The sequence below is a fragment of the Triticum aestivum genome, chromosome 5B, assembly GCF_018294505.1.
Source record: "Triticum aestivum cultivar Chinese Spring chromosome 5B, IWGSC CS RefSeq v2.1, whole genome shotgun sequence".
In the NCBI taxonomy this organism is placed as follows: Eukaryota; Viridiplantae; Streptophyta; class Magnoliopsida; order Poales; family Poaceae; genus Triticum; species Triticum aestivum.
The window spans coordinates 234082685-234109956 of record NC_057807.1 but is presented as its reverse complement, the minus strand read 5'-3'; the positions used below and the strand labels follow the sequence as shown (position 1 = coordinate 234109956).

General features: G+C 41.6%; 1 protein-coding gene across 1 annotated transcript; it reads left to right on the top strand.

Annotated features, from left to right (window-relative positions):
* Window positions 1-23440: 23440 nt before the first annotated feature.
* LOC123115921 (ribonuclease H2 subunit A) lies at window positions 23441-26804 on the top strand. The gene is made up of 8 exons (XM_044536962.1): window positions 23441-23638; window positions 23926-23997; window positions 25369-25492; window positions 25565-25652; window positions 25755-25892; window positions 26044-26131; window positions 26216-26336; window positions 26432-26804. The coding sequence occupies exons 1-8, from the start codon at window positions 23533-23535 to the stop codon at window positions 26610-26612; spliced, it is 918 nt and encodes a 305-aa protein (XP_044392897.1). The 5' UTR covers window positions 23441-23532; the 3' UTR covers window positions 26613-26804.
* Window positions 26805-27272: the final 468 nt, after the last annotated feature.

Below are 27272 nucleotides of genomic sequence, written 5' to 3'. Positions count from 1 at the left end.
TTCAACAAGAACAAGGAACTGTGGGCCACTACTTCGTTATTACAATTAACATCAAAAAAGAGCGCTTTGAACTCCTTGACTCTTTACCAATTGAATACATAGGCACAACGGACTACTTCAACATAGTAACAAGCAGAGTAAAGAGGATATGGAAGCAAATAAGCCCATTGCTCCAACTGTCTCCAAGTAATATTGACCACTTCAAAAAGGTCAAAATGCAGATGCCACTTCAGGGAAAAACGTAAGGACTACAAACATTTCTCCTTTTCCTTACTCATTGTAACAATTATTAATGCAATCCATAAAAAACATAGGACATTAGGAAAACTTCACCTAAACTGCCCTACCATCTCTGGACAGTGACAATAATCAATCATCCTTCTACCTGCAGACTCGACTGTGCGTTCTATATGTTCATGAACGCAAAGCACTACACCAACGATGGGGAAACAATGTTACTAACAGAGGAACAAGTCCTGGAGTTGAGAAAGAAAATTCGCTATCAAATATTCTGCCAATACAGAGATACGGCTGCACTGTCATTAATCAACTACACCGCAGGTTTGTCTTACTGAAGACAACAAAGTAAAATTCTACTTATCTAATTTTTAGAGACAAACCAATAAGTTTTTTTATTTTATTTTAACAGATATGCTGAAACCTGAGGTCGATATGGAAGACAGTGAAATGGAACAAATACATTGTGACATAATTCAATAAGAGATTCCTCCAACTCCCGAGCACATTGGGACAAGCGCTCAAGAGATAAAAGTTATTGACATTAATGACACAAGCAGCGATGAGGAGAAAGAAGATTATCATTTGAGCGGCAAGGATACCACTAAGGTGTCTAAAGAAGCACTCACGGAAGAACAAGCCCAGAAAGATCCTGGTTTACATAGGGAACAACACGCGCAGACAGACACTGATTTACAAAAGGAAGACGAACGGAAAGATCCGCCGATAGAACCAGGCAGACCACCCCCAGATAAAAACAACGAAGGCATAACACGCTCTCCTTTAGAAGTGGATAACAGGACAAAGACCATACCAACTCGCCAACAACAGCTTTCCAAACAGGACATTAACCCTGTTGGCGAAGATCGCATACCAAGAACATCACCAGAGACAGAACATGGACAAGAAGAAAAGAACGAGAAAGGAAAGATTTTATCAGAAAATATAATTCAAAAGAGGAAATACGATGCTCAAGTCTCAATAGAACCGAGCACCAAAAACAACAACACACAAAAGGACACACCAACAACTGGGCAGCTTAACGAGCAGGCACAGTTCGGTCACGACAAGAAAAGGAGAAGGCATCTTGCAAGAGTGCAGACAAGTTCCCCAAAACCCTCAACCATTCAATCACACAAGATCAGCTCAGCAAACATAATCTCAACTAAGAGGCCATTCAAGTGAGCAAGCAAGGAAATTGAGAAAGTCAACGCTTCAGCACTTGTTCCAGGAGATTTCATTTACAAAGAAAAGGCCATGCAACTCTATAGATATCTGATGAGCCGACAAGGACAAAAACAATGCGGACAGTAAGTAGATTCTCCTTGTTCCATGGAAACAATTACACTCAACTAACCATTCTCTCACCTAATTCTAAACCCTCCTTGCTTGCACAGAACAGCTATATAAAACCTCAAAGAGCGAAGGCTACATTTCAGGAAAATCCTTCATGGAACAAGCAGGGAAAGAAAACGCACAAATGGAGGGCTCCATGCTAAACGCGTTATTGGACGAATGGACAGAACAGAAACAATTCAACCCAGACGTCACAACTGTACTCCCTGCAGAATTCGCAAATGTATGCATACCTCACCCACAAAAACACCTCCGTCATTACTATGGTACAATATTTAACTAATACCACACACTCTCTTTCTTGAAGATGGTGCTAGGTCTCAATTATAAAAGAGGGGAGCTATCAGAATTCAACGAAGATGGTGCACTACAAGCATTTGAACAACTCGTGTGAGGTAAAAACATCTTGAACTCGAAGATGGTAAGTTTGGAACTATTACTGAACACACGACTTATTCTCCTTGGGCTTCAACAATTAAATGAAATTCAATTTTTACATCAACAACAATCTCCTCTCTCAACGTAGATCATGATACCTCATCACACAGACAAGCACTACATGCTATATGTAATGAACAAGTATAGATATAGCATCGACATCCTTGACTCACTGAACTATGTAAACTACACCGATTTGTCTTGGAATAAACACCATGTGCATCGAGCAGAACTGGTACGTACTTTTTGTACATTGATTTATTCTTTTCCTCGCAATAGTATGATACTCTTACTTTTATCAATGCCGCACCCAAACAACAAAACATAAATGCAATCACAGATGAGAAGGATGTCGGTGTTGATGAACAAATACCACCAACTAAAAGACAAGAACGAACCAGACTGGGCAAGGATAGCAGAAAGGCCTCACAGGATCTGCACACCAAAGCAAAAAGGAACACAATGCGGACACTTCACGGCCCAATTTGCAAAACACTGGAATGGGAAAGAACTGGTCAAGGACAGAGAGGATTTTCATGTAAGTTAACAGTACATACACGTCAAATTACTTGATTTCTTTATTACCGCAGTTAGTTTATTCACAATGGTGGACAACACGTAACTATAAACCATGCATTTTGACATGCCTGCAGCACAGAAAGGTGGATGCAGAATGGAAACCAGAGTACGTATACACACTCATATTCGGTAAAACCAACCAAATAAAACACCATCAACTTCTTGAAAAAATCAAAGTTTTCAAACCAGAGACTACAAACCTTTTCCCCCCATGAAAGGTAATATAACTATTTTCATTTTTACTACCACTCAACATGACAGGAGCTTCAAATATATCTTTTAGAAGCAACAACCATAACTTTTTATCTATTTTGACAGAGCGAGACAAAAAGAACCAGGATCAATCAATGAGCACCAACAAATACCCGCAACACCGGCATTCGTTCATACACATGCGTAAGGCAAACAAGCTCTATGACATAGTCATGAGTGACACATGGCAGGCCAAATTCAAAAGGTGAGTTGGTTCCTTTTCCAACTCAAATTAGTTAAAGTTACGCGGCAATCACATAAATAAGACAGAAACTACAAAGAACAATGAATTCCTACTTATCAGCTTGCTTGTAAGTGACATTCTAAACAGAATTTTCTTCTACTATTTTTCCTGTAAGCAGAGAAGTAGTATTCTTGGGAGAACAACCACAGGGGAACAACGCAACTCTCACTGGATCAAACCTAAAGGAAATTGTTGGACCTGCGAACAAGAAAAAACGTAAAGGAATGGAAAAGAAGGTGCTCGATGAGTTAGCAGAAGCATGGGAGGGAAGCAAGCAAACTAAATACAAAAGACATAGACTATTATTAGGCCCAAGCTTTGCAGAGGTAAATTTCAAAAAAAAAACCACAAGGATCATACAAACTCGTCTTTTTGCAACGATTGTTTAATCTACTGGTACCGATCTGTTCTTTCTAACTCGTTTTAATGGTTTTTTATTTGTTGCCTGCAGAATATTCTGGGTTTAAAGGATAAAAGAAAATCTATTACACAATTCACAGATGATTTCGGACGAGAGAAGGATGCATTGGTTCCTTTGTTCCTTAAGAAATGTCAATTAGACAAGCTCAAAACAACAAAAATGGTAATAGCCTTAAAACTATATTCTAAACTCTCCTATAGCAATAAAACTCTCCTCTAACAAAATAAAAATAAGCATTTCAAACGAAATACTATATTCTAAACTCTCCTCTAACAATAAAACTTTTGTACCGCAGGTATTCAGGCCATTTGAAAAGGAAGACAGATACACACTATTAGTGCTCGACAGATATAGAAGGAAGCTTCAAATCATTGAGCCTGAAGAAACCTCTCTCGAAGAATTGAAGAGGAAAGAATGCCTAAAAATCAACGTGATCTCCATGTGCATGATGGCAAATTAAGTAAGCAAATTGCTCAAATGGAAATCAACGAAGCCAGCAAAGAAAAGGAGCATAACAAATACCACAACCATAAAGACAGACTGGTAAGAATTGTAAATAACAGCGTCTTTCGGTTTTACAAATTACAGAACATGTCTCTCTAAGACAAAAACAAAATGCAATTCCCAGGTGCCGAGGTTCAAGGCAGTATACGAAATATTACTCGGTGAAAAATTCGAAAAGGAAAAGACTAAATGGGAAGTTCAATTTTTAAAGGACGTTCCAAAGGTGAATAAAGGTGAAACCCCGTTTGCTGTTCTAAGATTCGCGCATCTCTTTGATGGCAACCACTTCTTCGAAGAGATAGACAATTTCGATGTAAGTTTTCGCTTAAAACTCGCTATAAATTTGCAAGATATCATACAACTGCATGACATAATACTGATGTGTTTTTCTCCTTATTTTTCACTGAATCTTTATAGGATGGCACGGAACAATGGAAAGCACAACCACTGTTCAGGCTACTATTTAGCGATCAGAATACAATCGAACCCAACAAAATGGGCGATGAGATAACAAAGATCTACGACGACATCAAGGAAAAGGAATAAAAAGTTGTTGATAAGCGAACAAGCCTAGCTAGGTTTAGAACACTAATCAGAGGAAATGTAATGCAACCAGGCTGAAATCACTGCAACAAGGATGCAAATTTTTATGTTTCCAATTTAAATGCATTGTGTAGAATAAAGGTTGTGAAATATATTAGTATTAGTACACTACCTCTTTTTCACATCCGTCAAAACATCAGAAAACGGTTTAACCGCACATCATAGTGTGATAATGAAGCAGCAGACTCTTTTTATTGATGTAGTTCCTTGATTCTTCATTAACCAATCATTCGAACACAAGTCAGTGCCCCAAGTCCGTCAGTAGACATACATGCATCACATCGACACGCAGATACTCTACATATTCCTCACGCGTGGCCGCCAGGTGACTTTGATGTTTCGCAAACATTCCTCCTCTCTGCAACCGCGTGCTGCCAAATGCCACCAACCTACGGCATGCATCTGGCTTGAGTACAGACGTGACTCTCTAAATGAGTATTCAAACAATTGCATGTGGTGCCACCCACTCATGCCGTTAGAGGCCTCACTCCTATGCATCCACAATGGTGCCTCTCCTACCAGACCACCATGCATCCACAGGGTTGAGGGCCACTCATGCCCCTCGAAGCCCCACACCACTCCATGCCCGTGATGCCAGAGCACGCGTGACTTTCTAGAGACTTGACAACCGTGACTCCCTAACTGCGTATTCGGAAGCATGCTTCTGGTACCATACTTTAGAACATCCACAGTATTGATAGCTGTTCGAAACAACAAAAACCCAACTTCCGTGCCGGTTGAGTCTTGTCGGCTGATCAACTTGTCGGCTTCGTCAGGATTGCTGGTGCATACAACATCCATCTTTTCCTTGTCGTGGATGCCAACCTCCTTGAGGTGCACCTTGTAGTCGTGCTTCTGACCGGGGACCTGAACGTTGCCAACCTCGGTGCTCTGGTTGGACGTCTCACCACGCGGACGCTTGGCGGATGGTTCATCCGCCATTACGCTCCTCCAGCGATGGAGACCTTGACACAGAGTTTGTGAGAGTTACTAGTTGAGATGGAGCGGCAATAGTGTTTCCGTAATTGAGCGGCTATGGAAGCGCAGTTGCCCTTTTGTGCCAAGGTTTGGGTCGAGGAGGAGGCGGTTGGACGAGGCCTCGTCGTGGTAATGAGCGCAGTAGACATGCGCTCGCGATTGCTGTGCATCGGGGAAACCGCCGAGTGGCAGTGCTCGCGGTTGCCGGGAAAAAGCAACCGTAAAATCATCCAATTAATCATGTAACAAATGTTCTTGCCTAAACCATTCAAGCAAACACTGCACTGGCACACTTAGATAGAGTGCACTGGCACACTTAGTATGTTGAACTCCTCGCACCTTTCCGGACACACGCCGCTACTACTGAACGACCAATGCTCTCTTACTACTATTCACACTGATGCCTCTACTACCACACTCCCCGATGCATCACTCTCACGTGCCCGTGGTGACACACGCTCGTAACTCTAAAGACTTCACAACCGTGACTGTCTGAGTAAGTCTTCAGATGCATGCCCCTGCAACTACACATTTGTGCATCCACAAAGTTGATACTAGTGCCTCTATAATTCCAACCGTGATGGTCTGAGTAAGTCTTCAGATGCATGCCCCTGCCACTACACATTTGTGCATCCACAGACTTGATACCAGTGCCTCTATAATTCCAACGTCGGTGCCTATAGAGCCTGCTGTTCCGTGTCTCACACGTGTATTAAGACGCTACGTCGAACAAAAAAAAGCCAGGCGCCACGAATCTTGATGCTAAAATCAGACAGTCGAAGATAATAGATGGTTCCATCATTTCAAACTCTCCCACCTCCACTACTCTCTTGCTTCCTCTCTTCCACAGTAAATCTCGAAACATTCCGCACTCACAAAAGGTATCCTCTTAGGTTCAGTACTTCAGTGCCTCCTGTACCTACATCCGTGCCTCCTGTGCCTTCAATGCCGTGCCTCAAGTGCCTACATCCACGAGCCTCGTGTGACACTTGCAGTGACTCCTATGGGGCCTGTCGTGCCACACCCACGTCACTTCACAAACGTGGTTCTCTAACCGGGTAGTCGGACCAATGCCTCTACCGGCACACTTCTGTGCATCCAGAGAGTGCACAACCGTGACTGCACAAAACACACGTACGTGCCTGTTGTGGATTCACCAATTCTGCCTTCCGTAACTGCACCCACGTGCCTCAAGTGCATAACGTAATAACATGCGCAGTGACTCTTACATGGCCCCACTGCCACACCCGCGTAGCTCCCGAGACTTCGCAACCGTGCCTATTTAACCGAGCATTCTAACACATGCCTCTGCCACCACACTCTTGTACATCCTCAGCGTTGATACCCGTGCCTCCAAAAGCAGCATATTCGTGCCTGTATTTCCTTCATTTCAGTGTCTCCTATGCTTACATCCATGTGCCTCGCGCGACTCTTGCCTGTCCCGTGGTCCTCTAACTGCCTATAGAACCCACACTTCCGTGCCACTTGTGCCTGAATGTACGTGCCTGTAGAACCTGCACTTCCGTGTGTCGTGTGCCTGCATCAACATGCCTCTAGAGAGGCTCCACTTCATCACTACCACGTGACTTCACAACCGTGGTGCCTTGATTTTTGTGCCTTACGTCCTTGCACCCACGTCGCCTCACGCGACACTTGCTGAGACTCTTATGTGCCAAGTAGTGCGACACCCACGTCACTTCACAACCGTGGTTATCATTTCCAACTCTCCAACCTCCACTACTCTCTTGCTTCCTATCTTCCACAGTAAATCTCGAAACATTCCGCACTCACAAAAGGTCTCCTCTTAGGTTCAGTACTTTAGTGCCTCCTGTACCTACATCCGTACCTCCTATGCCTTCAATGTCGTGCCTCAACTGCCTACAACCATGCCTCTTTAACGGCGCTTCTAACGCATGCCTCTGCCACAACACTATTGTACATCCTCAGCGTTGATACCCGTGCATCCAAAAGCAGCATGTCCATGCATGTATTGCCTGCATTTTCGTGCCTCCTATGCTTACATCCACATGCCTCACGCGACTGTTGCCTGTCCCGTGGTTCTCTACCTGCTTGTAGAACCTACACTGTCGTGCCTCCTGTGCCTGCATCTATGTGCCTGTAGAACGTACACTCCCGAGCCTAACATTAGAAAAAACGGATCTTGATGCTCAAACGGACGGTTGAAGATTAGAGACGGTTCGATGGTTTCCATCTCTCCCTCCCTCTTCTACTACTTTGCTTCCCCTTCCGCAAAGTAAATCTCAAAACCTTCATCACTCCCGCACACTCTCCTCCTTCCTTCTGCACACAAACACAAATTCAAAATTGAATTCGTGTCACCGAACAAACCGCCACCGCGTTCCCCAACCACCCTCCAATCCGACATACACACAGCCACACACTGCCCGCGAGAACACCAATAACCCCGCCGGCTGTGGCGACCAACGGCGACAACTTCGATAGCGGCGGCAGAAATCGCAACGAAAAAAGAGCAACGACACAATAAGCAGATGGAACCGAAGAACACCGCACAACTAATTGAAGGTAATTATCATTCTATCCCACTCCATTCCACCGGGTAGATCGTAGTGATTTTTCAACTTCAAGGAGCAGCAACCCTAGCCACCGCTACCAAGGAGTTTTCGAATAACCTAAAATCAATTTGTCTAACAAATTGAACTGCCGGAGAGGTGAGATTTAATAGAAATGCTACAGATCTCCGCCCTGGAATTTTCGCCATACGATAAGTGCTCAAATCTACTAAACCTGAAACGTCACTAACTAGAATACATCGGTAGATACAAACCCCGCAAGCATCCTGAGAGGCCAAAACCTGAAAACCGTACGACATTTTCTACATGTTTGTCCCTTCAATGTAACCGTTTTTCAAATTAAGTGCCTCTGGTCTGAAAAACCGTGAACACAGAATACCTGTACCATGTGCTTCTAGTGTAAAACAACCTGTGCCTCTCTATACATACAAGTTTGTTTTCACACCACGCAGCTTTTTTTTCTGCGACACTCAACTCTGCTTCTAACACCTGCCCATTTTTTTATGCAGCAATGAGAAATCCTCGCGAAGAAGCTAAAACCCAGCAAAATACTGACGAAGACCCTACTGAAGAACATGCAATCTAGCAAGCTCCTGTCAAAGGTTTGACCAAAAGAGTCCACTGCCTATCTGCAAAAACCTGTATTGAGACATTAATAACTTAACTGCTATCCTTGACAACAATAACTTAACTATGTCTACAAATAAAACTACCTGCCACTTTGGACAAACATGTAGAAATATCATCTGCAGAGTGCATTTTTGTCTCAGAAAATGCTTCACCCTAACTTCACTTACCCAGCTCCACTCATAACCATAATTTTTTTTCAATCCCCTTATTAGCTCAATCGGCAATAGTAGAAATAACCTTTCTTAACCCAAAAAAGAAAACTAAAAATCCCCTTTTGGGAATTTCACATTCCTTATGCATAACCGTCGAAGATATATATTTTAAATGTATATAAATTATTTTCGGACACAAGAATATCGTTTTTTGTTACCTGGTCATTATGCAGGACACAAAGACGGTGATATTGATAGCACACAAACACAAAGCATGTCTCCTCATTCATCAGAAAAGGACACAGAACAGACCATGAGGAACAAACCACCTGCGGCAGAAATGGTAACTTACACCAGGCTCAACAGGAGTAAACACCTAGCAACAAGCAAAAAAAAAGAGAAAATCAGATACCAACACTGTTTTTACTCCTGGAGCAAAAAGGCAAAAGAAAAAGGAAAATGCTGAAAACATCGTCGACACTGGTACCTTGCAGCAGCAACCATTACCTCTAATGGTACTCCCGCCAACAGAACCAACCGGCACGAAGAAACAAGCTGAACGGAAGAAGAAAAACAAACGGTAAAGGGTAGAAAAAGAACAAGACGATACCAACAGCAAAGGTTCAGATACCAATGACGACAACGATGACAGACAGCATGATGCAGATTTCATTCCTACAGACGACGATGATGCCGAAGAGCATGACAGCGACACAGAACATGACAACGATGTAAAAACACACTTATGCACTAATTTTGAATACCACTAGGGATCTAACATTCCTTTCTAACAAAACCCTTTCTTTTTTTTCTTCTGAAACAGCCCAAATCAGGCAAGAAGGACAGAAAGAGAAGAAAGACAAGCGGGAAAGAACTGGTAGTACCAACAGTTGACGAAGAACAGCAAGAAACAGACGAAGAGAAATGCCAAATCAAGGCAGGGGCAGCATTCGCCCATGTCAAGAAAGCATGGAATTTACTTAAAGACCGTCACAAGAAAGATATTAGGACGGCAGGATTTGGCAGCATAGAGAACTGCAAAATAACGGGCTCCATCTGCAGACCGCTTGCAGCACACATCTACGACAACCTCAACACAGAAACCATGACAATAACCTTCGGTGATGCTACCGAAGACAAAAAAATCAAGATTACCAAGGAAGCTACCCACAAGGTGTTTGGATACCCAAACGGCACGCAAAGGTCAGCACCAAGGCCAGAGACTAGCCCATCTTCAATGAAAGAACTGATGTCAGAGCTTGGCTTCAAAGATACAAAATTCGTGCCAAAACAACTATTCGAGAAGCTACAAATATTGGTGGAAATAGATGATGAAGAATCAAACAGGAAATCAGTTAAAATATTTTTCCTTATTTTTTCCACAATGTTGTCTATGGGTCAAGCGCCGTTATCTTTGCCCAGATAACTATAATGGTCAAGGACATGGACTATCCAGAAATGGCAAAGATGGATTTCTGCGAGGTAATCGTCGAATGTATTAGGGAAGGAGCCAAGACATGGCAGAAGCACAGGATGTTGCCTCAGGAGGAAAAGAACAAAAAGCACATCAATGGTTTGGCATAGGTACCAGTAATCATGTACCTTGACTCCTTGCTGCTGCCAACCGACACAAAAGAAATGCGGAAAATTGCAAAGACAATGGACAACATCTCATTACCACGAGCAAACCATCTCAAAGAGAGTGACCTAGCGAAAATAGCTAGAGCAGACATGGAAACGGACGGAAAAGCACGATCGGATGACTATGAATTTGGCAAGATACAGGTATAGCTCTTTTGTACATAAATCAGTACTTCCCTTTTTGAAAACAGTTTCCATTCTAATCAACTCCATTCCACCGAAACGATGCAGACATGGAAAGGAACAGCAGAGAGGATCTTCTATACCAGCACAGCATCAACTTCGTCTTCAATTCACCAGATAGCAGGAGAACATCGTAAAGAACAGCAACACCAACACACAACCAAGCTGCTACCACCTCCACCCAAGCGTCGGCGCGAACCACGTATCGGCACCAGTGGAAGCACGGAACCAAACAAAAACATCAGCACAGGACCAGAAGAAAGATTCCAAAGGATAAACAAATTGTTGGAAAAAGTGCTCCATGAAGCAGAACAGTTACCCGCAGTAACCACCAGGGCTAAACACCGATGCAACGAAAAAGAAGAGATATTGGATAAAAAAACAAGGACAAAGTCGTGCAACAAACAATTGCCCTAATGGATTCTCTAGAACAACTCAGACAATTTCAGGACATAGTTTGCACAAGTTACCTCACAGACAACGCGACCCTGCAGACGCTAGAGCAAGCAGTTCCAGCAGCATCAAGTAGACAAGTCGATGCCAGCCGCACGAATGAAATAGTGGCCACAACAGAATAAAGAGAAAGGAGAAAAGGTAAGAAAGAAGAAGAGGACGAAGAGAGGAAGAGAATAACAAAATCAAGAAACGTGGGCATTGACAAGAAGAAGATAAAGCGGCAAAAACAGGTAAATAAATAGTAATGCATGGTGCCATCCGCAAGCAAAACCCTGTTTTCATACCTCAACTGAAAAGAGTTGTGTCAATGCTTTCAGGAACGTACCAATAGCACGCCAGGCCAAGATGAACTCCAACAGCAGGATGGCGTCAACAACCCCAAAAACAAGAATGAACGCAACAAACAAAGCAACCTCACAACAGACAGTGCTACAACAACAACTACTCCAACACAAGCACAAGATACGATCGACGTCAGAACCAGTGAAGAGGTCAGTATGAGCATCCATTTTTCCTTTCAAAACTGGATAGAGTTATAAGTTAACTGACAAACCTTCAACAAAATATAGGCTCAGCTGGAGAACAATCAAGTCAGCAGTCCCATCAACCAAATGCAGGAGGCTCACCCACAAGCAACCGTTAGCATAACAAACGACAAAGAAGAAGAAAACAACGAAGAGGAGGTAAAATTCCATAGCCCACTACACCCCACACCGGAAACTCATAATGGCAGGAAAGAAAGTGAACCACAAACTCATATTGTTTGAACTCCAGGTATCACAATCACTGCAAGACCAAGAGACAACCAGTGTTGAAATTGAACCCCATAGTGAACCTCAAACAGACGAAGGAGTCACAGAATAGGAAGTTTGTGCACAAGAGATTTCCAGTGCCACGACATTGCAGATCACCATCACGAGTACAAAGGAGAAACCCCAAGACATCCAAGCCAATGAGGAACTAGAGACTGTTATACCTGGCAAAGAAATAGTCGATGCAGGCACAAATAACCCAGTCATCAACACAGAGGTAAAAAATCAACAACAAACTCTTTTCAAACCATTTATGATGTCTGAACTATGTAATACACCCCATCACCGCAATACAACAATTATAAGTCATGTCTGACCCTTTTCTTTGAACAAATGCAGGAAACAAACAAGTACATTGGTCCGGAAGATCAAGAAGCAGCGCAACGAAAGGAAACTAGAAAACACACAGAACTTCAAACAACAACATCTGAAGAGGTGAGGTTACAAAGCTGAGGCACAAATGAACTTCAAACTATAATTTCAATTTTTTATTGAACAGGAAGAGGAAGCAAGCAAAAGAACTCGCATAAACATTGAACAAGAAAAAGTAGAGGACAGAACGAGACAAGGAGAAGCCGTAGTTCCAGCAGGAGACAGTCCTGCAAATCCAGAGAAAGAGGTCTTATAAAAAAATTGTAACTCAACAATTAGAGATGCACCCATTTCTTAAATACTTTTTCTGTTGGTGCAGGCACAAGAAGCTCAGGAGAGCACCAACAATCAAGACCATCAAACACAACCAGAGGAGCCCAATGAACAACCCAAACATGTTCATCAAACGGTAGACAATAATGCCACTGAAGACCAAGCCACCAAAAATTCAATCACCAAACAACAGCTACCAGAGTCAGCGCCAGCTTTAACGATTGAAAAGGTCAAGTTACAAAACTTGCAAGCATGAAATTATAAAATTGCTGCTGCACAATTAAATAAACTCCAACCTACCACACCTGTACTCACTCCAATGCACTCTCACTTTGCCACCTCTATATTGGAACAACTGCAAGAAAAAAACAAGGTCACTGACGATGAACAGCAAAAAAAAGAGCAAGAGAAGGACTCAAAAACACCATGCAAAGAACATGTAGAACAATCAGCAGTAACAAGTACAGAGGTGAAAACACATAATACCTATGAATTATCTTATAGTTCAAAAATACGCATTTCACATTTCACTACTTTCCTCAATCACAGAGAGAGGAGACAGATGAGGAAAATGAGGCCAAAGAAGAAAAGCAAAATGTTCTTCAAACGGCAGACATCAACGTCAAAGAAGACCAAGCGCCAAAATATTCACTCACCGGAAAAACCGCAGCAGAGACGGCAGCAGCGATAACGACTGAAAAGGTAAAGTTACATAAGCTGATCCTCTGAAAGTATAAAATACCTCTGTTGAAGCTCAAATGCACTGCCACTTAGCCACCTATGTGTTTCAAAAGATATAAGACAAAAACAACGGCAGCGGCGATGAACTCCAAAAGACAGAACAGGAAGATGCCCAAAAACCTCCACTCAACAAAGAACAAGCACAACAGTCAGCAGCAGCAACAAGAACAGCAGCAGAGACAACAGAAACAACAACGACTGAGAAGGTAAAGTTACATAAGCTGATTCTACAAAAATATAAAGTAGTTCCATGGTTGAAACTTACCACCTTTATGATTGAACAACTGCAAGACAAAAACCATGACAGTGACGATGATCACCAAAACAAAGAACAAGACGGTACCCAAGAAACAACACCCAACGAAGAACAGGCGGAACAGTCAGCATCACCAATGACAGCTCAACAGGTGAAGTTGCACGAAATGTTTCCACAAAACGACAACTTAATCACAATCAAAATAGCTCAAAGCACACACCAAACGCTTCGCTATTTTCCCATAACAGCTGCTATAATTAAAATAAAGTAGCAAGTTAAATCATTTCAATGCTTTTTAAATGACAACGCAGAAACACGAAGAAGGCAACCACGGAGATACAATCAATGAAGCAAGCTCACAAGTTGTTCCAGAGAAAGAACCAGAAACTATCGAAGAAAACCCTACGCCGTCGTACGATGCCAATTCCCCTTGCAGACAGGTCAGTGCCATCCAGGTCGAGACTGAAAAACAAGACGGAAAAAACCACCAGCAAGACATAACGGTTGACAAGGAAAAACATGATGCCAAGAAAAGCAAATACGACTCAAATAAGCATGGAGAAGAAGCTGAACAAAAGGGTACAACGCAAAAAGAAGAACAAAACATGCCGCAGGAAGCAAAAGGAGAACAAGAAAGGAACAACACTCGACATGACATATCTTCCAGCATCGAAGCAGGCAAGACAATAGAAACATAATTGCTATCTTGTGATCTTTGTGACTTGGAATTATTTATATTAAGTTCAGAATCATCGCAGGCACAGTGGAGAAAGGTGGCAAAGATAGCGATTCCGTCAACAAGGCCATCGAAGACCTGTACAACGTTGTATGCAAGCCATGGACAAAGAGAGAAATGTAAGTTCATGCAACTAACACAGAAAACATTCTTACACACGATCATTTTGACTGTATCATGTGTGAACCAAAACATTTTTCTAAATATACTTTGCAGGGATCAACTTTTCATTACAACGGATAAGTTTGATGTAAATCTAGGACATGTCTCCGAAAGCTTCAAGGTCGGTAAATCAGTACGCTACCGAAGCAATAGAGCCCATGCTAACAATCTTGAGAAAACAACTCAATGGCACACGGAGAAAGATTCTGTCGTTAAGCAACACTGTAAGTAAATATCACGGCAAAAGAATCATGTTTAAAACACTATATATGACTTTATAAATAGATAAACTTACCTTATAGCGGAACTGACAAATTCCCTTTGTCTATCTGTAATGAAACAAGCAGCACTCAATAAGGGAAGCCGACGACGAAGATCCAATGTGCTACGAAAATAATGATCAACAACAGAATAGAAAAAAATTACTACCTACAAAGCTTATATCATTTTTCAACATGAAAGAAGAAGAAAAACTGCAAGATTATAACATGGTAAGGAGATCAGCTGTTTCAAAAACAAAACACAATTTACGTATATGCTATGCAAAGTTCTCCTTTTATTTTATGTTTCTAAATATAAGAAGATTTCCAAATGTTTTCTTTTTATTTTGTGTTTTGCAGTTCCTTCTACCATGTTCGTTGAGCGGGTTTGAGCAAGACGAAACTATAAGTCATTACTTCACCATCACAGTTAACATGCAAAAACAGCATTTTGAACTCCTCAACTCTTCAACTGCATATCCAAGCACAATAGAATTCTTCAACAATGTAACCAACAAATTACTGAAAATCTGGAAGCACATAAGCACAGAGCTACAACTTTCAGAAAAAAGCATCGACCATTACAAAAAGGTCAGACTGCAGGTGCCACTTCAAGGAGAAGACACGTAAGCACTTCCAACATCTTCACTTATTTCTTTTTTTTTTCAATACAACATTCAATACTACAATTACTGAAATAATTCTGTTCTTTCGTCTTTTCAATACAACAATTACCACTACCATTGCTCAAACTTTTCTCTTATTTCCGTTTCTTGAATGCAACAATCTTACCAATACCATTCATCTAAATGCAGAATGGACTGCGCATTCTACATGTACATGAACCTGAAGCACTACTCCAGTGATGGAACAACAGCAATCTTAAAGCCAGAACAAGTATGAAAGTTGAGGAAAAAGGTTCTATATCAACTAATCAGCCAACACAGAGGGAATACAAAACTGTCACTAATCAAGTGTACAACAGGTAAGTCTTTTCAGAAACTAAATCTTACAGTTTCGTAACACTAGAAGAAGTATTTTTTTAATTATTGTTTTACAGATATGCTGAAATATGAAGTAGATATGGAAGACAAAGAAATGCAACAAGCAGAATGTTGCGTACTAGAAGAGTTTCCGCCAACTACCGGGCCAAAAGAACATATTATGCATGCGGCAACCACACAAGAGCATGAAGTTATTGATATATCCAGTAAACGCAAAGATATTATGGATGTCAGCAGCCACGCCGTCGCCCAACAATCTTTCACAGTCCATGAACAAAATGATCCGCCAATAGAACCAGATCAACCACCACCAGACGACAAGATACCACACCATGCCGAAGAGGAAATAGACGAGCAAAATATCAAGAGCAATATCACGACCACAGAGCAACTGGAACAAACAGGCACTGATTTAAAAGAGGATGACAGAAGCAACGACGTACCAAATACACAACAACAGGTTTCCGAGCAGAAGAAACATCATGTTCTTCTTCAAGAAGAAACAGGCTCAACAAGCAATCAGCAAGGCACCTCCAGCACCATCTCTTTAGACTTCCTAAAACCAAAAACAATGGAAAAGCAGGAAGAAGTTGACGAATTTCTTTCAAGCCTTAACCCACTACAACTAGAGGTGTACAACGACCATATAAAGATGGGCTCTAACTTCGATTTAATCAAAACATGGCTCAACAAGCATGAAAGCTATGAATTCAACAAAAATCCCAAGCCGTATCTGACAATCTTGCAGCAAGAGTCAGGAGAACATTCAATGCCTCAATCATCTGAGAACAGTTCAGACAAGAAAATCTCGGTCAAGAAAAGGTCGGTAAAGCCTTCAAGAAGGCTCCTTGGAGAAATCAAGATTCCTACATTTGTCCCAGGAGATTTCAAATTCATGAACAAAGCCAGAGCACTCCATGAATACCTATTCAGCAAAGAAGGACAGGACGAATGCGGAGAGTAAGTACTTTCTCTTGCATAAAAAAAATGTTGCCCCTTTTTAAAACAACCTAACTAATGTATAAACTTTTTCTGCTTGCAGTCTAAACATATATATTAGCCCGAAGCGATATGATTGGATTACAGGAAAACAAATAATGGCACAGCTAATGAAAGGAGATGATGGACAGATGGAGGGCTCCATCGCGAACGCATTGTTCGACGAATGGACATCGCAGCAACAATACAACACAACCGATAAAGCCATACTTCCCGTAGAATTTGCAAACATATGAAGTCCATTTTGACAAAAACACTTGCATCATTTCAGTGAATACAAAGATTGAACTAAAAAGTAGAAAACTTTTTGGTCACAGGTCGTGCTCGGTGTTAAAACTGGAGAGGAAAGTGGACTAGCAGAATTCAATGAGGAAGAAGCATTGAAAGAGTTTGCACCCCTTGTAACAAGCAAGGAACTTTTAAAGAAAAAGCTGGTAAGTTAATAGAAATAGAGAAACATAACTCATTCTTCCTACAGATTGCACATTCACATGTCATTTAATTCTCCTGACAAGAATTAACTTTAACTCACTCTGTCTCCAAACACTGCAGATTATGATACCTCACAACAAAGATAAACACTACACATTGTACGTGCTCAACAAGTACACGAACTCCATCGACATACTTGACTCACTGAATTACAGACATGGAGATGGAAAAAAACATGGAAAACACACCATAAGGACCACCAAGAACTGGTATGTCAATTCAACCTTGTTTTCCAATTAGTTTTCCAATTCCTGCATTCCCTTTATTAATGGCAAAACCCAACAATAACACATATTAAAAGGATGCACGCACTAGTGAAGAAGCATTACGGCGAAGCGGAGCTACAAGCCAACAGCGAACCAAACTGGTCGAGGATAGCACAAACACCTAACAGAGTTTGCGTGCCAAAACAGCAGGGTACCCAATGCAGACACTTCATGGCTCAATTTGCAAAATACTGGAATGGCATTGAACTCATAAAAGATGATGAGGATTTCGATGTAAGTGAATAGTACAAGAGCAACAATTTTAATTTTTACAAACAACACTATTTGTATACTTCAATATCTGATAACCTCCATGCAGGAAAGCAACATAGATGCCGACTGGAAACCAGAGTTCCTTTTTACAGCCATATTTGGTGAAACAAACCAAGTAAAGTGGGAGCAACTACCTGGAAGAATCAAAGAATTCAAACCAGAAACTTCAAAGTTCTTCTCCACCAAAAAAGGTAAGCAAATCATTTCTACTTATCCTATTTTTTTGTAATAACCTACACATCACACGGTGTTCACCAACATCTTTCGTATCACGAGAGCTTACATATTACATATCTGCTTTCATTGACTGAAACAGATGAAATAAAAAGGAAAAAAAGACAAAGCACCAGTCCATATCCAAAACATTCTCATTGCTTCCAACACACAGAGGAGGAGTCCGACCTCTTCCATCTAGTCATGAGCGACAGCTGGCAGGAGAAATACAAAAAGTGAGTTGTTTTCTATTGCACCTCAAAATAGTTAGACAGAGGCCAAAAATAATGTAAGAATCTGTTTCTCACTAACCGTCACCTCCAAAATTATTTTATATCCCTTGTCGCAGCAAAACTATATTTAGGCGCATCCGCAGGGACAGTGAAAGCACGCAACTTACTGGAGCCCAGCTGAAGGCAATATTTGGTCCAAGACCAGCACAGACGAACAAACGACATCATATGGAAAAGAGGATCCTCGATGACATAGCAGAAATCTGGGAAAGCAGACAAGAATCAAAACAGAGTGACAGAGTAATATTAGGCCCAAACTTTGCAGAGGTAAACTTTTAAAAAGCAAAATCCTGTGAACATTGCAACAACTACTCTTTTTATATTCTTACACGGCTCTTTTTTCTAATAGTTTTTTCATCATAAATATTGTTTGCAGCATATATTGGATTTGAAGAAACACACAACTACTATTACAAAATTTAAAAATGAATTGCAAAAAACAAAGAATCAGCTCGTTCCCATGTATCTCAAGGAAAATCAACGGAAAAAGCTCTCAACAGCAAACATGGTAACAACCTATTCTACCATGACAAACTCAGAAAATATGTGTTCTATTAAATTACTTCATATTAAACTGTCATCTAAGCAACAAGTATTTTATACGCAGATATTCATTCCAATGAAGAAGCATGATCGCTATGTACTATATGTGCTGGACAAATACAAACACAAAGTTCACATTATTGATCCTCGAGAAACAACTCACGAGGAATTTGAAAAAGAAAAGATACACATCGACAAATTGACACCACAAGAAGCAAGCCGAGTACTTCAGGAAAATGAAGATGCCAAAGAAAAAAGAGAAAGACAGTTTCAGGAATACCATGTTCATAAGTCGGCAATCGTAAGCATTTATACATAACAATCTTTTTAGTTTTACAAGTTGCAATATTAAAACAATTAATTACAAAATACAATATTCCCAGGTACCTAGGTTTAAAGAAGTCTTCAACATCATACTAGGACAAACAATGAATGCCAAGGGTACAAGATGGCAGACTCATACCGTGCAAGATGTTCCAGTCGTAGAAAAGGGAGAATCAACATTTGCTATTTTAAAGCTTGCATTCCTCTACAATGGTGAAAAGTTTGTCGAAGACCTGGAGGATTTGACAGTAAGTTTATATATATTTACTTATAAACAACTTATATGCAGAAACTCTAATGATATACTTCTCTTCTCGGCAAAATTTCACAGGATGAGGTTGAAGACTGGAGGGCAAAGGCAATGTACATTCTCTTAAATAGCGAGATGAATCAAGTCAAAGCTAGTGAAATGGGTGAAGAGATTAGCAAGATCTTAAGCAAAAACGAAGACTAAAACTTTTGATTTAGCTCGCGAAGCTAATTCTATCTAGACGTGACAAAACAGTTTGTCAATAATTCACATTTATATGTAATGTAGTTAGAAATTGCGTGTTCATGTTGAAATAATAACTATTTCAACAACAGTGCGTCTTACATCATAAGAGAGCACTAGTAAACTATAAACAACAATGCCTCTTCTTATTTGTACAATAGCAGTGACTCCAAAAACAAACCCTTACGCGTGACTCTGAAAAGCACTGTCCCGTGCCTCCAGAGGTGACATGGCCTCGTGCCACCAAACCCTGGGTCACCATGCCTCCGGGCAATATCCATACACACACATACCCTTACACTTGACTCTGGAAAGCACCGTCCCGTGCCTCCAGAGGCGATATGGCCTCGTGCCACCAAACCCTGGGTCACCATGCCTCCGGGCAATATCCATACACACACATACCAAGAGCGCCTCAACCGTTGCTAGCTCCTACGCACACGTGACTTCACATGCTTCAAACCCGTGCCTACGGAGGCAACATAACAATGCCTTTGTAGTATGCACACATGTGCATACACACACAAACATATATATCGTCAACAAAGCATAACTCTTAACCAGATGTGACTGCACATTCTTCAAACCTGTGTGTTCCGAAACAAAGCAGCTTGCCTTTTGCACGACCTGCTAGGAGGTTTCCTCGCACCGGAGGCACCGTGTCACACCGCGACGGACAATGCGCTGCACGAACCAGCACGCCGCACGAACCAGCACACACTTCGACCAACACACACTTCGACCTATGCCCCCCTTCAAGATGTTTATGAAAATTAAACGAGCCGAAGGTGAGCAGGAGGTTCCCTCGCGCCGGAGGCGCCGTGTCACACCGCGACGGACAATGCGCCGCACGAACCAGCACGCCGCACGAAGCAGCACACACTTCGACCAACACACACTTCGACCTATGCCCCCCCTTCAAGATGTTTATGAAAATTAAACGAGCCGAAGGCGAGCAGGAGGTTCCCTCGCGCCGGAGGCGCCGTGTCACACCGCGACGGACAATGCGCCGCACGAACCAGCACGCCACACGAACCAGCACACACTTCGACCTATGCCCCCCCTTCAAGATGTTTATGAAAATTAAATGAGCCGAAGGCGAGCAGGAGGTTCCCTCGCGCCGGAGGCGCTGTGTCACACCATGATGGACAATGCGCCGCACGAACCAGCACGCTTTTCCTCAATTTAGTAAAGTTATACACCCGTGCCTCTCCTAGTGCTCACCTGTGCCTATAAAGAAGTCACATGATTTAACAATTTTGAAGACTGCCGTTTTACAATAAAAAGTTGCTTTTTTTTTTCGTTACTTGAAAGGTCACATATGATAGTGTTGGTAGTCCCCGCCCGTAACTACCCCATAAATCTCCATTATCCGGAAATATAATGGGAACAGAAAGGGAAACGTGAAAGGGAAACATGGAACCAAGCGCGCGAACTGGTATTTATTTGTGTTTTCGCGCGGAAAGGGAAAACGAAAAAATATGATAGTATGAGGGTTAAAGTGCAAAACGCATGAAACCACAAACCGGAAAGGGAAAACCGGGAACCAACCGCGCCACCTGGTTTTCCCTGGCGGGAGCGCTACGCGCGAGACACTTGTCACACACGGGGTGCTCCCGAACCGCTCGTTAACTAGTTGCTCCCCTATTTGGCGCCCGTTGCGCTCGATACCAGCTATTTCCACAATCGGGCGCACACCCCCTCCCTTCGTTCGCTACTAACGGGACGGCCCATCACAACGTTCGCTATAGGTTTTTATAGCACAAAAAGGACTGCTCCCGGCGGAGAATCAAACCCCCGACCAAACGCTACCTGAGACGACTCAACAACCACCGCGCCACCAAGCTTGATGTGATATCATACATCTTTTCTACACTTTCTTCTTTCGCCTTTTCTTTTTCCCCTTTTTTTAAAATTCGAGAAAAATTATTTCTTCACTTCTTTTCCGGAAAAATGGATGAACTTTTTGTTTACAAATTCAATGAGCTTTTTTCATAATCGATGAACTTTTTTCAAATCTGGCGAACTTTTTTTCAACTTTGATGAACTTTTTTTTGAATCTGATGAACTTTTTCCCAAATTCGATGAATTTTTTCTCAAATCCGATGAACCTTTTTTCAAAATCGATGATTTTTTTTCATATTCGGTGAACTTTATAAAATTTGATGAACTTTTTTTCGTATTTGACGATTTTTTTTCAAAAATGATGAACTTTTTTTCGAATTCGATGAACTTTTTCCTAAGAACCAGAGTATGTACTGTAGAAAACCGGTTGTTTTTTTGTCTAAGAGAAATCATGACATAATGTAGCAATTTTGGGGAAGAGAAAAAAAAACAAGCGATCGAGTGTGCTGCGTGAACCAGCGATCGATCGAGGGACCTCCTATTGGACGCTCTCTGTGTCAAGTTGTTGCGGTTTCGCACAGGAGCGTCCCCGACTGGGCCGGCCCATGAAGATGGCGATCGACACGAATGAGCATTGCTCAAAAAATAATTCGATGGCGGGGATTCGAACACACGATAGAGTGATCCAGACGATGTGTTCCTACCAGCTGACCTGGTACTCAAATGTGCTCATAACTTAGCATCAGACTTAAAGAACCAGACACGCTTTACAGATCCGAATTACTTTAGGAATTTCGAAAGTAATTTCATTTTTCAAAAAACGGAATGTTCTGTGAAACACAATCACTTTCCAAAATTTGTGAACAATTTTCCAAAAAACTATAACATTTTCTAAAAAGCAGGGACTTTTTTTGAAATCATGAACAATTTTTTCTAAACACTAAAATTTTCTGAAATTATGAACGCAATTTTTACAAAAATTCAGAAAAGATGAACATTTTTTTACTATGTGAACAAAATTGAAAAGGCTGGAACATTTTTTGAAATTACAGAACATTTTCAAATTTATGAAAACAATATTTAGAAATGAGAACATTTTTTTCAAATTCCTCAAACATATTTTAAGTTTGCGAACAAATTTTCAAAAACATAATTTGTTTTCAAAATAGTGAACACATTTCGAAAGTCAGAACATTTTTTGAAAATTACGAATTAAAAACGAAAACCAAAAAAGGAAAAATACGAACATTTTTTAAAAAAGGAACATTTTTTAAATCTCAGAACATTTTGTTTAAAATGCAAACATTTTTTGAATTTATGAACAATTTTGGAAAACACGACCATTTTTGAAAAAATGAACGTTTTTAAAAGTGGGAACAATTTTTTTAAGTTTACGAACAATTGTTGAAACATAAACTTTTTCAAAAAAAATGAAAAATAAAAAAGAAAGGAAAAAATGAAACAGAAAAGGAAAAGAAAAAGAGAAAATAAAGTAGAAAAATAAACAGAAAGACGTAAAAAAAGAAAACTAAAAACCAAAAAAGGAAAAAACCGGTTCAGGGAATCTTCTAGAAGCTTCCCAAAACCAGAAAAAAACGGCTGGGAAACTCTGGAAGATTCCCAAAACCGGAAACGCGAATACTGTAAATGGGCCGGCCCAGTTCACGGTTCGATCGCCAGCTCTTATGCGAAGCCTCGACAGCTTGACGCAGAGAGCGTCAAATAGGATATTCCATCTATCGATGGAGTGGGCGGCTAGCGAGCGGGAGCCAGCGCGCGTTGCTGGGCCAAGCCCATGCAAGCGACGCAGCGGGCGCTGGGTTCGCTAGCGGGCGCTGAAGGCGCTGGCGAGGAGCTCTCCGTTTTCGCGGCACCAGGTAGGTCTCCCCGCGCGCAGCTGCGACTGAAATTTCACTCATCAAAAAAGAAAAGGAAAAACTGCGACTGAGATGGCGGCGGCGGCGGCCACGGCGACAGCGGCGGCAACGCCGGAGTGGGCCACCAAAGAGCCTTGCCTCATGGGCATCGACGAGGCTGGACGCGGCCCTGTTCTTGGTAAACCACCTCTTCTCCGTCTTGCTGTTGATTTTAGCTTTCGGTTTGGCGAATTGGGCCATGCATATGCATTCGGTTCTTGTAGATCTGCTGCAAGATACTGTTAATTATACGCTGATAACCCGTTTCCGCTGAAAGGTAGAATCTTGCTCGCAATTTTATCTGATTTGCGCGCATCCCCAATGAAATATCCGGAGCAGAACTCGGATTTGCGAATGGATTAAGCAGAAATATTAGATGTGTTCTTTCCGAAAAGAATCATAACTTCGTGTTTATCGCTCCCGCAGGTCCCATGGTGTATGGCTGCATGTATTGCGCGCGCTCCTACCATGACACTCTTGCCACCCTCAGTTTTGCAGGTCTCACTCATGCCCTTTTCTTGTATTTCATAAATTTAGTAGTCTGCTTGACTGCTGTGCTTGTGGGAATGCCTGGATTGCTTAACTCCTTAATTAGTTTAGGTTGCTGTGACATACTCCCTCCATTCACAAATACGGAGTATAAGATGTTTTGGATATTTCAATGTGGACTACATACAGATTGAAATGAGTGAACAAACACACTAAAACGTGTCATATATACATCCGATTCAGAAAAAGGTTAGAACATCTTATATTTGTGAACGGAGTGATAGCATTTTACTTTAATAAACAAATTACTTGCATCCTGCACCAAGAGGCAAATTTGGAAACTGGATCACATTATCATTTAAAGACCAAGTCTTGTATTAAGTTACCACACTCAGTACTTTGGTTGATTTGGGAGGAAAGAAACAAGCATAGTTTCTTAAAACTTGATACTGTGTGCATGAACCTGAGCCCTTGAGTTTATGGACAGAAGAAAGAACGCCTACTGTACAGACATCTCGTCTTTTTCAGTAGAACCTGATTCATTGTTGCTATTCCCTCAAGTCTCCATAGTTCACTTTTCTTTTCACCCCCCCCCCCCCCCCCCCCCCCCGCTGGCCCGCCCACTCTCCTCCCCACCATTATAAGATGTTTTGGATATTTCAATATGGAGACTACATACGGACTGAAATGAGCGAACAAACACACTAAAATGTGTGTACATACATCTGATTTAGAAAAAGTTAGAACATCTTATAATAGTGAACGGAGGGAGTTCATAATTGCTTCTGTGTACTTCTTATCTGAGTAAAACATCAAACAGTAGTTTTAGTTTAAAAAACCAGCTTCTGTCATTTGAGAGCTCCCATATCTATTTCTTTGCACCGTGCATGAATTTCAACTTTAGGGTCGACAATTCTTTAATTTATTCACTGTGCAGCCAATTGTTGCACGATCCTGTCGATCCAACCACGCATGTGTATGACGAAGTGGAGCACATCCACAGGATCAAGTATTGCCAACGGTCGTGCACTAAGTATCGTGTGCAAAGCAGTTCCGCTCGCAGTTTTACCATGTTCAATATTATGTCCCAATTGTCAAGTCCTCGAGTAGCATGGTAATGCTGCTTTCCATGGGTACTGGATTCGCTGAAGTGGAAGAATTAAATTATTACCTTCGTCCTGAATTAGTTGACTCAGATTTGTCTAGATACGGATGTATCTAACACTAGATACATCCGTATCTAGACAAATTTGAGTCAATTAATTTGGGACGGAGGGAGTAGTAGTTAACAAGTTATGAAATCGCCCAGACTCTTCAGCAGTTTCGTTGCTGATTTACCAGCGAACTTGGTTAGCTTATCGTTCTTCTATTCTTCAACAGATTCGAAGACCTTGAAGGAGGAGCAAAGGGAGGAGCTGTTTGAAAGTCTGAAGATGAATAGCTCCATCGGGTGGGAGGTTGATGTCATATGCTCAAAAGTGTTATCTGCCAAAATGTTAAAAAGGTATGCTTCAGTACACTATGAACTTCAAATCTCGACCTTCTTCAGTAGATTAAAAGTCTTCTTGATTTTCAGGACAAAAATTAATCTCAATGAAATATCCCACAACTCTGCAATGGGCCTTGTTAGAAAAGCTATTGATAATGGAGTTCTACTAACAGAGGTAAGTTATTTTGTTCTTGAAATGGTATTCATGTACACAGATAACCTTTCTAAATGGAAATGCTCAAAACAAAGTTTGAATAATGGTGTACTTGTTGCAAAGGTCTATATCGACACAGTTGGAGATCCTGAGAAGTACAGGGTCAAACTTACTGAAAAGTTTCCAGGCATCAAATTTGTGGTTGCCAAGAAAGCTGATAGTCTCTACGCTGTTGTTAGTGGAGCAAGTATAGTTGCAAAGGTATTTATTCATGAAAGTTTTCCTATGCGGCTACTTTGATGCCCAAAATAAAAAAACAAATAGTAGTGTCTAAGAGTCAAGACTCGTACATATGGGCTCTGTGTTGTTATGAACTGTTTCAACCAAGTTTGAATATGTTTATGCGTTGCAGGTCACTAGGGATAGAGCCTTACGAAACTGGGTATTTGATGAAACAGCTCAGAATATGCACATGAACACTGGATCAGGTTATCCAGGAGGTAACCGATTGCTCCTGATCAATGATGTTGTCAATGTTTAATGCATACGACTGTTTTTAAAGGTGTCCCTAATTAATGGAGCAGATCCTAATACTATACAATGGTTAAAAGATCATAAGCATCCAGTATTTGGTTTCCCAACTTTGGTGCGCTTTAGTTGGGGAACTTGCACGCCATACTTCAAGAATGGAGTTGAAGTCACATGGTAAGTTTAAATTCAAACCCTTATGCTGCTGCGCTTCGGTGATAGCAAAATGTGAATGACCACCACTATGATTTGTGGCATGTGATCACTTGTAGGGAGTCTGATGAAGTTGATGAAGATGCAGCTGGCTACGGAAGCGCCAAGCGACAGGTCACGTTGTCGAGCTTAGGCTTCACAGGGTTCAAAAGGAAGTCGGAGGAGATCGAATCGAGTGGAAAAGGCCGTTGTAAGTTCTTCCAGGCTCGCAAACTCGAGCTTGTGAGAAAGTTCCAGTGACACGCACTAGGTCAGTGGCACTGTCAGATTAGAGATTTTATTTTACCGGGCTCAGTTTGTATGTTTATTCTGCATGGAACACTTGCAAGTCCAGTGAAACCGATGTTGGACTGTACTGAGCCGGTGGCCAAGACTGGATCAGATAGTTCCTTAATCAATCCTCATCTTAATACAAATATCCTGAACTATCAACATCCAACTCCTGAACTACACAGCTTGCAGCCGTAAGGTGTACCCCAAGACTTGGTCCTGTTATGGGGCCAGTTTGATTTTCTTTTCGTAGGAATCTGCTGGGCTTTATTACATTGCTGGCACAGCTAAATCGCTGGCCACCATAGCGTTCATAGCCAGGCGCATCGTCATGCCAGTACGCGCTCCATGAGCTGCTAAGCCATGAAGAACAGAGTTACAAGCTCTACTGCAAAAAACAACATGGTTTTTTTACGATCACCGGAAGTTAGAGCATTGTCGAGGATCGTGGTGTCAGTTTCAGTGATGATCCGACCCATTTCCAAGATCAGACACGAATTGGCTTGCTTTTAATGAGTGTAATATTAGCAGTCATGGGTGTTTCAGCAAGGAAATGGCGTGTTGTATCTGCAACCTGCCTGTCTTTTGTGTAGTCGATACCCCTCCGGATTGGCATGCTGGCAGGGGCTC